The 16,731-nt window shown below is 43.7% G+C and overlaps 2 protein-coding genes across 3 annotated transcripts; both read left to right on the plus strand.

The window, feature by feature from the left end:
• Nucleotides 1-299: 299 nt before the first annotated feature.
• On the plus strand, nucleotides 300-3,777 carry oaz1a (ornithine decarboxylase antizyme 1a). Its single transcript, XM_049729345.2, is given in 6 exon segments — nucleotides 300-516; nucleotides 2,531-2,597; nucleotides 2,599-2,685; nucleotides 2,782-2,957; nucleotides 3,108-3,193; nucleotides 3,268-3,777. Coding segments are annotated over 6 exon segments (669 nt in total). The 5' UTR covers nucleotides 300-397; the 3' UTR covers nucleotides 3,402-3,777.
• Nucleotides 3,778-5,983: 2,206 nt separating this feature from the next.
• Nucleotides 5,984-7,620, plus strand: org (oogenesis-related gene). 2 transcript variants are annotated; one of them, XM_049729358.1, is made up of 6 exons: nucleotides 5,984-6,144; nucleotides 6,228-6,302; nucleotides 6,641-6,857; nucleotides 7,061-7,212; nucleotides 7,328-7,432; nucleotides 7,517-7,620. In XM_049729358.1, the coding sequence occupies exons 1-6, from the start codon at nucleotides 6,091-6,093 to the stop codon at nucleotides 7,538-7,540; spliced, it is 627 nt and encodes a 208-aa protein (XP_049585315.1). In that variant the 5' UTR covers nucleotides 5,984-6,090; the 3' UTR covers nucleotides 7,541-7,620. The 2 variants fall into 2 exon arrangements, with proteins under 2 accessions (XP_049585315.1, XP_049585325.1); XM_049729368.1 differs by having other exon boundaries at nucleotides 7,375-7,432.
• Nucleotides 7,621-16,731: the final 9,111 nt, after the last annotated feature.

Here is a 16,731-nt window from a genome sequence, read left to right on the forward strand (position 1 = left end):
TAATTATAGCGAAATTATCCTTTAAAATAAAAATATAAAGAGATAGAAATGTTTTTAAGACTAGAACCAATAAGAAAAATCCACAAATAGTTAAAAATGCTCTTTGTTTTTTTTCTGGGGGTTTCGTAATCAACGATTAGTTCACCTTTTATAACAAGTTAAACCTAAATAATTCGTCACGTATCATAAAAATGAATAGCTTGATGTTTATCGTCTGATGTGTTTGATGATGTTCTCCCTTTTTGCGGCTTGGATGAATGTGGTCACAAGACATCGGACACTCCCCCTCCGCGAAACCCAGCGGCATCAGCCTGTTGGCCGCCTGTCAGTACCCTGAAGCGGCCAGAGTAGAGGTGGGAGGACGAGCGAGCGGCACGCCAGTGTGGACGCAGTCCGGATGGTTAAATCGAACCTACAAACGATTTTGAATAGTCACTGCTTTGCTAGAAAAAAAGACAGACACTTATCCAACATGCCCGTCATCGAACAGACCAGTAATAAACCGGAAAGTGAAAGGTATGTTTTTTTGTTTTTTTTTGTGTGCATGTCGTCAAAGTTATGCTAACGGGGCCTGGCGAAATGACGCCGTCTATTTCCTGGAGTGGCGCCACTTTACATCACCAATGTTAAAGCTCTATTGTTAAGTCTGAGATAGGTAAAATTAATCGATTAAAAATAACAAACTCCACCCTCACTTTAAAGTTTAAATGTCTCATTTGAATACGATTCCCTAATGTGTTGACGTCAATGTCATGGCAATGCAAACAGCGTTAGCCTGTAGCTATGGCCTCGGTATGATTACGTCACAATACTGTTGTTTGGCCTTCTGTTATTCTGTTGATGTATTTTCATTTTGTTTATTAATTGTTCTGCCCGTGAAATATACAGACACGACCTATATTCATATGTATACAGACATGTTTTTTTCCCCTCGCTGTGGTTAATCGCCTTCAATGACCTGCTTGTTTATTTTGTACAGTATTTTTCCATTTGCCATGGAAGCTCATTAGCACCCATTAAATCGCTGCGAGCAATTGATTTAATCTCCTTTTCAGCAGGAAGTTGATATAAGTGCATATCAAGTATCTGATCTTATTGTCTTGTCCACTCGGTGTCAGGTGTTTTTGTCGTCATCCTGTTTTTTTTTAATTGACGTGGGGGGGGGGGGGGGGGGGGCGGAGTGTGTGTGTGTGGGTGTGATTGGAAAATTTTTATACCCAGGTATAATTTGCATTGGTCTGATCGTGCCCATGGATGTTGTCTTTATGGTTTTCGCGTTGTTGTGAAAGACTCTTTGGAAATTTCCACTGCACTGCGACTGCTTGGGGGAGGAGGAAGAAGAAGAAGGAGGGAGGGGGTGATTTAGTGATGTCATATTAAAACATAAAGGCTTGTTATTCTTCTGTTGCACCCAGATCGTTTGTAAACACACCCGTTTTTAATTCAAAGACTTGTGTGTCATGTTTTAACATGCAAACTAGCATAATAAATGCAATGCAAAAAGTAGAATTCAATTGTGTGGTTGGAAAATGAGACTTTTGTGGTAGTCTTGGATGATCTCAGAAGCTTAAACTGTCTAAGCAATGTAAAAATAAATAAATATATACATGCATAAAAAATAAACTTGTGAATCCTAATTGGAATCTTGGCCCTGACCTGTAAAGGTTGCTCTATAACATTCTTAACTGTTATACAAGTGTTCGTATCCTTTGCGCCAAGTAATTCTCACACCTCCGCTCCACATATAGCGCCCCGGCGTCATTTACGTAAGCGTGGACGAGCCACGGTACTGCTTCTGTTCATCTGATAGCATGCCAGCATTTAACAGCACACACGCATGCAGCAACACGCACAGTGCATTTGTACTTGCGTGTCACAGCTCCAGGCAGAAACATGGCTGCCGTTTGTCCTCTGTCGCCATTAAGGCCAAGTTTGTGCCTCCACTAAAGCAGGCTAATGATTAAACAAACAGCTGGTATTTGCTTGTGTCAGCAGTCACATGATCATGTCCTTAAATGTACTTAAATATTTATTTATCGGTCAATAAAATGACGTAATATACACAAAATATTGGAATAAAATATTACAAAATGATATCGTGTTAAAAAAAATCCCAATCGTGCATAAAATCAATATTTTTATACATATAAATAAAAACATGCAATTTAATCAATACAATCCAAATAAAATGACTTTGTGTCACCTTTAAATATTTTTTTTAATTTTAGAAATATAAATACAATATAATACAACTTGAGCATGTTTTTGTGATGATTGTGCTGAAATGAGACACTTAGTCAGACGTTCCACAATGTGGTAACAAAACCACGCCTTCCTTCCTGCCCGTCCAAAGTTCCCCATCACACTCACGATATGGTCACTCATTAAAGTTTTTCGCCACCGATGAGTTACTAGGCAGCCAAGTTGGTTCTTTAAATAAGGAGGAGCGTGTTGTCGGGAAACACAACCTCTGGAGAACTTTCCCAGCACTCATGGCTCCGTGTTCACACGCACTGGTATTTTTCCACAGTATCTCCAATCCCAGGAGGTGCTCCCGCTGTTGCAGTAACCCGTGTCCGGGGCCTCTGTGGTGCTCCTGATGCCCCTCACCCACCCCTGAAGATCCCAGGTGGGCGAGGGAATGACCAGCGGGATCGCAATCTTTCAGCTAAGCTATTCTATTCCGTAAGTGCTTCTCGTGTTTTTCTGGTTCTCCTCCATTTGGAAATGCATTCTTCTTGTATCCACTTTTGTTGTGGGCTTTTTTTCCCCCTCGCTCAGGATGCTCAGTTGCTGGTTCTCGAAGAACCCGCCCCCGCCAACAGCAGAGTGCGCTTCCTGCTCTTTGAGCCGCGCTTTTCCGACGGCAAGAAGTGCGTTTGGAGGGCGGCGCTCAAAGCCGGCAACCTCTACATTGAAATCCCCCCGGGAGCTTTGCCCGAGGGCAGCAAAGACAGGTCAGTTGGAAAATGAGGCCCGCTGGGGAGCTCACGTGTTTGTCCTTGGCCTTTCTCCACCACACACTGATTCATTTTCTCAATTAATAATAAAATGTGTCTTTTTGAGAGATGATGCCATCATGGTGTGTTTAACATTTGTGCACCCAGTTTTGCTCTGGTGCTGGAGTTTGCCGAGGAGCAGCTGCAGGGCGAGCACGTGTTCATCTGTTTCCACAAGAGCCGTGACGATCGAGGTGAGGGATTAAGTCTTGTGGATTTTGTGCTGGACTCATGAGCTCATGTTTTGTTTTCTGTTCTCCCTCCTCAGCATCCCTGCTGCGCACGTTCAGTTTCCTGGGCTTTGAGATTGTGAGACCGGGCCATCCCCTCGTCCCCGCCCGCCCCGACGCTTTCTTCATGGCTTACAGCATCGAGCGAGACTCATCCTCTGATGACGACTAAAAAAAACAAAAAGCAGTCGCTCACTTTCCTTTCTCATCCACTTCAACGTATTGTAATCAAAGAGGGCATATAGGACTCCTTTAGTACCCCCGTGTAACAGCGTTTTACTTTCTGTGACGTCTAGTGATGACTTCCTGCTCACCCCTTCATCATCACCATCCTCATCATCCGCACAGGCTGATATTTATGATTAAATTTGAAACCACCGTACTCCTCCAGGTAGATTGGTTATCATTGTAATTGTGAGTTGATTCTCCTGTTGATATTGATTGTGTTGTTTTCTATGTATGCATGATTTTCATTTGATGCTCTGATTCACTTGATAGAAATCTGCATGTTGAAACTGAACCGATTAAAAGTGCTCACCTTATACTCACCCCAGTCTCTCTTTTTTTTTAACGTTTGCAGCCTCAGTATACGACGGCGTGCCTACTAACGGTGGGACGTTATCTCGATTTGTAAGTAGGAGGTGTAACAGCAAACTAAATCCACCTGCACGTAGCACGGCAGCCAACACGATAAGATATAGCACACGTAATGCCGCTATTATATCATCCTTCTTGATTTGAATCATAATCTGGATTTATGAGCACTCCCACAACGAATAACGTGCAGTTATGAAATAGTAATTGACCTTTTGGTGGCCTTTGAAAAAATGGCCTGCCAAAAATAAGGCATTAAAAAAACATTTCAATGTTTCAGATAAATGACAAGCCCTGTGTAATTTCCTCTTTTTGATTTATTGTTTGAAACTAATATATTGATAAATATGTGTGAAGCCAGCTGCTCATTGCATGAAAAGAGAAATCCCTCCTTTGTCGCAAAACGCCTGCGTCACGTACATAAACAAACAAACGTGGCGGTTGTTTATAAATCCACTCATCTGGCCTGCTCTTGTCGTCGAGGCCTCCTTCAGACTCCTCGAGGCATGGCGACAATGATGCCACGACAGCTGTGCAGCCGGCGCGGGAGCATCATTAGCGTAGGAGACCCTTCACTCCAGCCCTTCATATGTTAAAACCCACGCAAGTAAACAGAGGGTCATTTAAAAGGTAAACGTGGGCGGGAGAAAATATTACCATTAAACACTCTCTCTAAAAATAACCAACCATTAATGCTGAGATTACGTCATTGAACCTTAACGGCAACATTTTCCAAATGTATAGGTTGTAGGAATCTTATTTTTAAATACACATCATGAGCTGAATGCTTGTCTTGTTTTCTTTCGATAATGCACAACAACATTCGCCTGTCTCTCAGCATTCCAAACGTTTAAGTGACAAGTGACGAGCTCAACAACAGTGCTGCTCAGATGATGCTGGTTTATTATTTTATTTGCCACAAGAATACCACTGGTGCAGTCAGTTAGTGGCAGAAGGGGATGTGCTTCTTTATGGCCACACGGAGGCGCTGTTTGAGCTTGTCTTGTTTGTGTGAAGAGGCCGGAATCGAGTCAGTCCGCAAGTCTGTCTTCATATCCGAGGCCGGGGTCTCCTTGTCTTTGTTGCCCCACCGCATCCCGGCTTGGCAGAGCAGCTCCTCCTCGTTGGCCATCTGAGGGCTCTGGCTCAAGGTGATGAACCCATACGGGGTGGTCACCTTAGTGAGGTGGGGCAGGGAGAGTGCCGCCCTACTGGCCGGGTCTAAACAGTGCTCCGTGGGGCACCGAGGGTAGGACGCCTCTCTCTGCAGGCGGGTCCTCCTGTGCTGCAACGGAACGGAGTCGCATCTCTCGGCCTTGCGCGCCGACAGCTCCAATCGAGACCCCGACGATGACGAAGACGCGGAGGACTCGGTCCACTCTATGCCGGAACTCTGCGAGCCTTCCCAGCCTTCCTCGGGCTCTGTGTGAGTCTCCTGCATCCTGAGGCCGTTCTGCACCAGCAGGCTGGGGATGGTGAACTGCGGGATGCTGTCAGGGGTCAGGATGTTGGGGAAGATGTTCTCCCGGCTGGATCCCAGAGAGCAACCGAAGGATCCGGAGTGGCTCGTAGCCCAAAGGAGCGCACGCACCCCGGCGCTGCTATGCCTGCGCGACGCCGTGTAATCACCCGCCTCGACTTTGCTGCTGATTGCATCGATGCTGAACGTCCTCTTCACTGCGTCTCTCGCCATCTCTCTCAGGCTTTCTTTCCATTCCCCTGGCACAGACCACTCTTATATACTAGTCCCCCAGGCTTTTTTTTATCGAACACTTACGCAAATATGCCGAAAGACGTCAACGGAAATGGTCGCCAATTAGGGAGCCTGCTATCAACAAAGGAAGCTTTTCTTGAAAGCTCTTCATATGCTAATGAGGTTCATAAATGGCTACAAGGATGAAGGATACTTTTTCTGTTTATTTTTAGGATCCAAGCATGAAACCTACCTATCTAAACATTTATCCATATCTATACATCTATCTATTCATCTATCTATACATAACTTTCTGTTGGCTTTAATTAAAATGGCGCCTTTAACGTCACTATTTCCTGATAGGCTGACTTACGTCACTGTAATTAATTGGTGCCTTGTGCCGATTGGCTAACTTTGATTACAACATGTGCGCCTTTGCCCGGTGATTGGTTGAACGCAAAACTCCTGAGGGTACATTTGGGCGTACTTGTGAGCTTTTGGAAAGTTCGGAGTTGTGTTTTTTTTCGTCATCGAGCCGTCCACGCGGTCTTCAGCGCGTGTTTGGCCCGCTAGTATGATGGCCGATGTTTCCCGCAGTGACATAGTAGAGCAGGCCGAGAGTACCAAGGTAACATAATGTTTCGTTTTTGTCCTGTTTGGTCCGCCATTTTAGTGTGTGCTTGTTTTCCACATGTTTATTCGTCTGGGCAGGGTTCTGTGGAGGTGAGGCGGTATGGGGTCCTTCGTTACGTGATGCGGGGGATCTTCTGGCCCTTTGGCATCGTGGTACGTGCAGCCGAATAACCGATAATGGCCTGGCATACTTTAACCCCCCGTTTTTTAATAGTTTTTTTTTTAGTTGCTTGAGCATCAATGTTACTATTTCACGGCCGTTTCCAATTCGCATTAAGATGGTATCCTGACTTTGCACCACCTCGCCCCATTTTTTTTTTCGTTTCCACTTCATGAGGTCTATGCAGGCGAGGTTAATTCATCACGTGACAAGGATCTTTCATCTCTTTTGTTTGTTGAATTATGGTGAAGCAACTTTGATTTATTTTCACTTGGCTTAATAAAACCATTGGAACATTTTATTAATTGTTTTAAAATCTGTGTCTTTGCAGGTCCATGCGTATCATGGCTTTTGGTGGCTGCTGGGCTTCAGGCAACCCAAGCAGCAGCAACAGGAGCTGCAGGATTTAGCCAGTTCGCGTCGGCGCCGCAGCATTCGCAAGCGCCTTCACCCGGTCACACGCCTGCTGCTCAACATCTTGCCTAGCTGGCTGCATGGTGCACTGGGCTACCCCAAGTCCACTGATATTGGCTGCTTCCTTGCTCTAGGTATCTAAAGATATTCAGCTCAATCAGTGTAATTTCGAAAGGCAAAATGAGATTATGGCTCCAATTTTTAAAGTAAAAGTAATAGCTGGCTTGTTCCTGGAAATTTCTAACCTGATGTTTTTCTAAGATTTATTTGTGGATCTGAAAAGTAAAAATTGCAGATTGAAGAAGCTTTGATTCTAAATAAGACTCATTCCTGACAGAAATAAGAATCTCTCCCACAAAACCTTGTGGGAAGGGCAGCAAGAGGAAACAGGATGACTTGGAGGATGAGGATGAGGAGGCCCGCCACTGGGTGGACGCCCTCACGCATGAGCTTGTTGATGAAGACCCAGAGAAGGATCCCGACTATGAGGTAAGTCTTTATTGTTTGAATAATTTGGGGCCGTTTCAGAGATGAGGTTTGAGGTTTTGTCGTGCAAACGGCCGTTGATCAACACTGCCGTTGTTGGTCGTTGACATTTCTCCAGCCTAGTTCTGTCGAGGTAGACAGTGAAGAGTTGTGCTCTCACAACAGCACGGAGAGCGACATTGAAGTGCATGACAATTTGGCCGTTATTGAAGATGTGGAAACGGTGAGATCATTTGACATGTTGGTAACTTGAAGTAGAATGCCACCCTAATGCTTTTTTTTTTCCTTCCCTATTTTGAACTTTCAGGGTGTTCAGCAGCACTCGCCTTAATGGTCTCGCCCTGGCCCGCTTTAACATGTTTTGTATATTAGTGTAATTTTCTAAGTCACAATAAAACTTATTTGAATTTATCATTGGCTTGGTTTTGTTTTCTTTATTCTACCCCAAAATGGAAGGGTTGACGATCTCCTAAAACATTGGCTGCAATCCCTGCTTGCACTTTAATCCATGAAGGTCGTATGCTTGGCTGACATTTTCCTCAATCCTCATTTCATGAGCCGGTCCCATCTGTCCTGCTGGAACTGCTGTGGGCATGCTCCGCCACTAGATGGCAGTGAACTCTTTAGTTTATCCCAACAAATGGTCTCCATGAGCATTTTTGAGTCTAGTTTACTGTCAATCTTGCACATTCAGTGTGATTTGAATCAAAAACGTAGATTTAAGTTGTATTTTAGTAACTGATTTTTACCTCTTTGCTCTATTATGACATTTAATGGCACTGATACCATATGGCTCTCCAATTGTCAACATATTCGGATGTACCTCTTGACCATCTGTGGTCTCCTCTGCCGAGCTGTAATTACAGTGAGTAGGTGGAAGGGTCAGTATAAGGGCTCGGCGAACATCTTTACGTTGGCGGCAGCGTTACTATCTGTACTGCAGATGAATCGTCATCCCAGAGTTTCTTCTGTACACTTGAGCTATACCAGAGGTCGGAGGAAGCTTCCGAGCTGATCCGCTCTAATCCGGCATGCTTAATGGGGAAGTCGACGCAGTATTTCAAGTAACGCTATGCTTGGGAGTGTGACTAAGCTTAAGAAATTAGCAGCTCCTTAGCATCGTTTAACCTCAAGTTTTTTTTTTTTAATGGGGAGCCTGTAGATTTTTTTTAAAAATTTTTTAAATTTGCTTTTAGGCAAAATACTTCTTTTTTACCCCCGCCATCCTCCTAGGGTTTAAGAATCTGCTGCACAACAGGAATCCCATAACCAATATATATATTCCAATACTAGTTACGACTTACTGAAGTATATTTGCACCCGAGTTGAACTTAACCTCAGGCTATTGAAACTGGCAACTTTTTGACTCTTCAGTCTTCACAGATGTTTTCTTATCTTCTGAAGTTGAGGTTTAAAAGAAGCAGTCACCCTCCCCCGAGTGGCATAATGTAGTGTGTGCGGATCCAGCAAAGGCACAGAGTAACCTCTGGGGGCCTTCTGGAACTGTCAGAAGCCGTTTCAAGGTTAGCCTGCTCTGTTGAGACACTCGCTGACCTCCATCTCTCCTGTTTGTAGCCAGCTGGAGGCCACTTTTTAACGCCAAACTTTTGTTGTTCTTTTTCTTCCCAAGTCCTTTTTTTTTAAACTGCAAGGTGACGCCAGCAGCGTCTGGTGGTGGGGCTGTAAATGGAATGCTTGGCCTCAGGTGCGCCATTAAGGAGAGCCAGTTTAGAGTTTGCCGTGTTTTGAAAAAGACGCCGAGTAATTTGGTTAGGAGGTCGCGGGAATGCGGCACCTTGAGGAAAAAATGAATTCGCTCATTCATTCTCGCAGTATACGCGCAGTTGCACCACGAGAACTTGCTGCCAACCTGAATGAATGACAGCAGGTGCCGACTTTTAGCCCAAGGCTAATATCTGCAACATGTGACACTTTCTCATCAGACAGCAGAAGAACTTGCCCTTGTACTAGTGCGCATGCACACGCACGCTTGACTTCACAGCCCGCCTACTCGAAGCTCGTTCAGCGTGTGTCGCTTTACCTCCAGCCTGATTACCAGCTGGCCCTGCACATCCGGAGCATCCATCACTGTCTGGAATAGGGGGGGGAAAAAAAGACATTATAGTCTGTTTTGCTCTCTCCCATTGGAGTTGAGTATAAATTTTAGCCCTGCTGTGGTTTTTCGAGATAATAGTTTACGTTTGTCCGTTGTTGGTTTTTTTCTCCTATTTGAGACAAGTGATGTATGATGGCAATGACCACGGGCTCCCTTCACGATAGTTTGCCAGATAGGAGGCAATTCTTCAAAAAGGGGCTTTAAAAACTGTTTAAGCATCATTTGAAGTTCATAGTCTTAACTAGGACAGCAACTTTTCATCAAATTACTTTCCTTTACTAATGTGTTAGCTTAATGCTAACACACAATGCAAAACAAAAGTGAGCAACTCTCAGAAACTGTTCGATTTTATGCATGCCCTCACCCCTCCCGCCGCAAATCTATTCGCGCATTTATGATTCTATTCCGAGGTTGACCGTTAACGACACGCCGGGGAGGCCGGGGAGGCGGCCGCCAACAAGGACACCGTGAGATTTTAAATGTTTATTTATAAGTGAGAAGCAACTTTTATTAGACGTGTTTGTAGGATTTAAGGCCGTGCTGACAGCGGTTTAATAGAGCAATCTGCTCCACATGATTGATTAATCGTCTGTCTTGACATGAGGTGAAGCAGCATGTGGCTTCATTTAGCAAAAGGCTATTTTTGCCCGCCTTGATCCAATTCTTTTGCAATATTCTTGGAAATATTAATAGTAAAGGAGAGCTAATCATGGATTTATTAAAACATGCAATATTGGACTCGCTGCTTTTGTTATTGTAATGTTTTAAACCCAGAGGAGACGGCTTGTTGCTGCAATTAAGGCCACCGCAAATGATAGAAGTAGGGCATTAAATGCAAACGCAAGGCAATAAAGGAAGAAAAGAATACATCAAATTGGGAGAGCCGCATAAAAGTAATACTGATTATTAAATGATTCACAAGGCAATTTTTTCTCTGGTCGTCTCACTGTCTGAAATCTGAATCCGCGAATAGTCAAGCTTGTGAAAGTGGAGGTTGACCTCCACTTCCCGACCTTTATCATCCTCCTGAATCTTCATTGCTCAGCTCTTTTTCAAGCCAAACATTGACTCTATCGGCTGACTTAACACATTTGTTTGACCTGTTCCGAAAGCTCTCATCTTCTTTCAAGGCTTGAACAGGGGAACAGGTAAGCTAGCCCTTGCATGATCCCCACTGCTAAGCAACCAGTCTTTTTAGGGTGGAAGCTGGATTTTAGTTTAGTTTTATATTTTTTTTGGGCTCAGACAGATTTGTATCTTTCATCTTGTTTCATCACATGACGCCCTCATTAGCATGCAGCAAATTACCTCTGCCAAGCAGGAAAGCGCAAAGGCGCCGTTGTTGTGATTGTCTTGTGTTTGCCAGATGAGGCAAAAGCTATTTTCACGATACTGAAATTTTTTGGTGCCGCTACGACTGAAAAGGTAGCGAGGCAAGAGAAATTTATTTGCTGTTTTCCACGCCTTGCGAAAATTGCACGCTAAATCGACTCAGTTTGAAATGTTATTGCTTCACCCTGAGGAAAACCATCGCAAATATTTACTGAGTGTTTCATTGCTACCCAAAATCTTATTGTTGATGTTTTTTAATTCAATTTTTCCTCTCTATATTTCCAAAGACAAAAAATATGTCATCACAGCAGAATGTTTTTAGGGCAATTTCAGATGATTAGCCTCGTCCTAAAATCCTCCACAAGTTACCGCATCCGCCCTCTCGCTCTAATTACCATCTGTCTAATTAGCGGCCATGTTACGTCTGTTTATTACTCCAGAGGAGTTTTTGCTTGTTGGGATGTTTGCTTGCTTTTGCTACACAATGTAGGCCAGAGACATGAAAGGATTGGCGGATGTGATGTTTAAGACTCACAAGACAACCGGCGCATCCGCCGGATGTTTTCGAGGCTCTTTTGGGATGCGGTTTTCTCTGTTGTCTTAACTCCAGCTTTTCATTTTGTAATGCTCGGTCGCCCCGCAGCTCTGCGTCATCTGCGACTTTCTGTCAACGGGCCAACTGTTAAATGAGTGTGAGCAGCAGTAGAGGCGATGTTAGTTCTTTGAATTCCAATGTTGTAATTTTCCAGGTTTGGAAAAGACCCAAATTTGACAACGAACAGACAAAACGTGTTTTTATCTATAGCCTTCTGATATTAAACATTATTTTGGCAATATTGTATTGGGCAGCCGGTTCAATTTCCTGTTCTATAGTTGTTATACTTTTTTTTTTTATTTTCTAACCCATCGCAAATATATTTTGTGGTGGTTTAAAAAAATCTACAGAGGAAAAAAAAAGCTTACTGTCAAAGCTTACGCATAAGAAAGTTGATATTCAATTCACCATATTTTTTTTATTTTGCACCACATACAGTCAAATCCCAGACTTACATATTTCAAATGCCCAGTGGCGCTATTTCCATCTTTTCACCCAGCAGTGCTTGTTCAGCTCAAATCAAAGGTGCATTCCATTCAAGGCAATTCATCCTTATTTATAAAAGCGCCGGCTCGCGGCTAAGGATTAAACTGTCACCATCATTCAGGTCAAGTTTGAAGTCAATATTATTTATATAGCTCCGATTCACAATAGAAGCTACTTGAAGACGCTACTTAGACATGAAAGAGAACCGAACGGCTCTAGCATGAGCGGAGACGAGGAAAAAAAAATTCCCTGTGAGGAAGAAATCTCAAGCAGAAGCCAAACTCTGCTCTTGAAACGGCATACATCTTTGTCTATACATTGTTCATTAAGTGCCAAGTTCACGTCCAATCATATCTCGAGCCACTATCTCAAAACTGTCCAAGCACTCCAGCTTGATGGTTCAGGGCAATCCATATCTGCTGCGTAGCCCATTTGGTTCAGACATCCACTGGCGATCGGCGGGCAAACAGGAAATGAAACGAGAGACAGGCCACGAGGATGACGGCGAGGTGGTCATATCTTGCGGCGGGCCGGCAAGGAGAACATTTCCGCCGTTGTCACAGATTTCCTTCGGGTATCTGGAGACGTTTATTAACTTTTCATTTTGGCAACACTGACTGTGTGCTCTCGCTTCTTCAGCGGTGCTGTGATCGATTTAAGCGTGCTCGGCCGCAGAGGGCACGTCGTGTATGTGTGTGTGGGTCCGAAGACGAGCTTCAGCCAAGCTTTGTTGTGTTTATCATTTGGAGTTGACTCAGGAAAAAGATTTCAGTGGGCAGAAGCTTGTTTGGGGCCAGCGAGGACTCCTCAAAATTGACCCATGGTGAGCAATAGAGTGCTTTGCGGCTTTATTGATTGAGCTTAGCTGGCTGAGGCGCTAGCTTTATTCCAACGTCCTTACATTGGATAACAACACTGACCTCTGTCACGGGTTTAACATGCGTCGGCTGCTAAATGGGTGACGTTAGAGCTGAATAGCTGGAACGAGATTAAATTTCACAGCTAGAATTTCAGTCGGGTCGTCCTTGAAGTTAGAGTCCCTCGTCTGCGGCCCCTTCTCAAGGTTTCTCATTTTTCCCCCCAAATGTTTTTTTTTTTTTCCCCAAGATCAGTGATTTGTCAACTGTGGGCATGTTTGAGACTTTTTTAGTGATTCAGGGCTAAATAAATAAATCTGACTTGAGTAATTATGACACAGGCCGAAGCATCTCAACAGAAATGTTCGATACAATTTTCTGTGATAATATTAAGAGCCTGTCAAATGTGGAAAATCCTTAACGAGGCTTGGTTTCACATCACCGCTTCTACATACACGACGCCAACTTCAATCAAAACTGATTTGACAGTAATATGTTGGAACAATATTTTTTAAAAGCATTCATCCAAGCGGTCATTTCTCACCCTAATCTACGACTACTGACCTATCCTAAAACATTCTGGAATAAAATCACGTAACTACTGCAGACAGGACAATGTAAAAAAATGAAATGAAAAATGAGCAAACCCACGCAGAAGATGAGGTAAAAATAGTGAGGCGAGTAGCCCGGAGCACCTTGAAATGCTGCGAAAGGGAAGACAATAGATTTTTTGTCTTGCTCAAATGTATTCATGCACCAAACAATGCTGACTCCCACAAAATGTGCAACGGGATGTGGATAAATGCAGGGAATTTAAATTGTAATCCAACGACCCCCAGACAGTTTTGCAGGGGCGGAGCTACGGGGTGTCCTTGCCACTCTCCGACCACCCGCACATTTAGGGGAAGATTTTGAATTGCTTTCAATCGTAGACCATCCATTTTCCACTCTGTAATCCTGCCCTCACATGACCCCCCCATGCCCGAGTCCATCTCCCTCGGGCCTCCTGACATTTGCTTGGGATGTTTATGTGCATCAGAGGCCATGGCCAGCTTAACTGGAGCGGCCACCCATCCTAATCGGCTCTCCTGGCCCGCACTGTAAACGAGCTTACAGAAAAGTGGAGCAGTGGTCAGCCAAAAAAAAAAAAGATATTTGGGGATTGGTGCTTTGTGTTACGGAGATGCTGGGCTGAACTGAATAGTTTCCTAATCTGCATATAAATAAAGAAGCCCTGGATGTATCATTTGCAGCGCTGCATTGTCGTTAAGCTTATGGAAGAATTTGAGCCGAGCCATTCCAATTTCTCGCTGTCACCGGGGCCACATACGAATCTTGCTTTTGTGTGCAAGTTATTGCTTTTTATTGTATAGCGCTACCTCCAAGGTCTAATGTCCCAAAACTCATAACATTTGGGAGTTTTTTTTTTTTTAAAATGCACGATTTTTGTGTAGTATCATTCTACAGGGGAGGGCAAACTTTAGCTTACAAGGGCCACGTTTGATTTTTAAAATGGATAGATGGGTGATATTTTTTAAGTAAAATTTATTACTTTTTAATGTACAATTATCAATTTTTAACTAAATAATTGTTCTTCTCTTCTAGCTTCTTAACTGATATTTGAACACAGGGATACATTATATTCTTTATCCTTTGCAAAGAATGACTATTACCACTAATTTTGACATGGATATGTATTATACCGCCCCCAGGTGGCCAAGTTACATACACACACAAGGAGTAGCAGAATGTCCACTGAATTGAAGCAACATTAGATTTACATTCTAATTCATATCACTATTGTATATCTTTAATAATGTAGCCATTTAAAAAAAAAATCTATAAGGGAATGCTTAAAATTGCTTCCTAATCCACCCACAGTGCTCTCCTCAGCCCCCAACGTGGGAGGCTATTATATTCACTCTCATCTGATAACACACAAGCTCATCATAGAATAAGAGTAGCCCATAAGTGTTATCAAATCCCGCAATGGAGTGAGCGAGATGTTTTATCTCGTCGCCGCATGTGAGCCTGCAGCATATTGCTCATGTCAAAAAAATGAAACAAAATGCTTCTTTCGTTCAAAGTCCATCTTGTCCCTAATATAAACAAAAGCTCAGATGACACATTTTCGGGTGCTGTAAATTATTGCACCGATTATCTTTTCTTTCGGACGAGCTTTTCTTCCACTCTGAATGGCAAACAGGAATCCCGCCGAACACTTTGCATGCTCCATCTGTGTGTTTGCGTGCAAAAGCGCAAACGAACATCTAATTTACTGCCTGCGTGTCATGCTTGACCTCACCCCCCCGGATAGCACCGAAATAAAACCGCAAAAGGAAATTTAGGCTTTTTTCCCCCCTCCTAGTAAGTCCTCGCAAGCTTTTACAAGCTTTACAGTATGGACGTCACACATTGGTGTATTTTTCTGAATTGACGAGCTTAGCCGTTACTGCTGCTGACACTAAGCAATTTGGAGTCACTCCCTCTGTGCTAGCGGTGCACAAAGGTGGAAATGAGTCGCAGCGGAGCAGCATCAGCACCGTTCGCTTAATCCTGCCCTCAATGCCTCGTGGCCGTGTCGTCTTTATTTACCCCTGACAGCCTCAAACTGAAACTGTGATCACGTTTTCCACACTAGCTTGCCCAGTCAAGTGAATGTTTTTTTTTTTCTTTCTTCCCCCCCTCCCATCCTTCAGAGGGTCATCAGTAGCCGACCCCACTGTTGTTTTGGTTTCTCAGTGGAGCCAACGATCCGTTTGTTGAGACGGAGAAGGCATTGAGAGATGGAGTGGATTTGAAATTGGATTAGGACAAGAGGTGGATTAATCAAAGCCACCGCTGGGTGACAACTTGGCCAACTTGGTCATTTCCTTTTGATTCCTGCTAGGCAGATCAATACGACACCTTTTGTTCCCGCTAACGTCTCCAACTAAAGCACTAGCTTAAATACTCAGTGGGATAATCCATTTTATTTAAATTACCTCAATAATATGATTATAAATTGACTCTTGTCTCCTCATAAGAATTTGAGTCATTATAAAAATGTGGCAGAAGTTTGCAAAAGCATTGCCACATGATTGACATTGATAGGAAGGGACAAAAAATCTTTTTGCATCCACACAACACACATGTAAAGGTCACCAAGACCTTAAATCCCAAAAATGAGCCAAAAATAAAATCAATACATCCATCCCGTAAGAGCGGTAGTTAAATATACATCCGCTTCATTCCCAGCAGAGCGCAGCTTAAAGTGGCACATGTCCCAAACGCATTCTTAGGAGGATAACACAAAGCCCACCTAAAGCCAACCCACTGCGGCCAGTCGAAGTTGCGAGGCGCTCGCTCGCTCGCTCGCTCGCTCGCCCCGCCCCTGCCTTGTCGCTGTGGGCAGCACATCCAGCGCTTGGCTGCACTTGCAAACGCTCATTAGCAGGCGCAGTAGTACACAAGGCGCCAAGCGGGGAGAATCATGGGAACCCAAACCCATGCCAACTCGGTCACAGCATCCTTTTGAGGTGTCCTTGAAAAACAAAATTAGCATTAAAAGTTGTTGACTATTACTCCACTATGTTGTTTATCTTTTCGCAGCAAAGCACCCAACAAAGCTTCTGGTAATCCCGACCATATATCTGCAGGATATTGTCAATTTTGAAACGCTCCCGTTTTGATCGGAAGAGCTCAGTGTGTCTCTTTGGACATATGTATGTCGAGTCTGCCCAAGGGAGGGGGGGGGCAGTGTAATTATAGCGTGGAGATGTGGTGTCAATCCCTATGGAAGGCTTGTATGTTTTGTACATGAGCCTGAGCAGATGGTGAAAATAGCAGTAGCTTCTCAGTTTCAGGTCCTGTACCCCAAAAAAAAAAAAAAAAATAGATGTAGTATTAGAAGCTGGTGCGATTGTACAGAGTCCAGAATTTAAACGGAAGTCCCAGTGCGTACGACAACAGCCCGGGGGCAAACAATCATTGTGCATTGGCAGCAAAATGTGCATGCCAAGTGAAAGATATCACATTCATTTAAATCCAATAAGCTTTGGATTGTCTTTTCACCCCTGGAGGAGAACTAGTCCCCTCGTGTTTATGTGACAATATTTAAAGAAAGATGCTCCACCCATAAGATTCTCAAAGCCCAA

Source organism: Syngnathus scovelli, chromosome 10 (genome assembly GCF_024217435.2).
Source record: "Syngnathus scovelli strain Florida chromosome 10, RoL_Ssco_1.2, whole genome shotgun sequence".
Taxonomy (NCBI): Eukaryota; Metazoa; Chordata; class Actinopteri; order Syngnathiformes; family Syngnathidae; genus Syngnathus; species Syngnathus scovelli.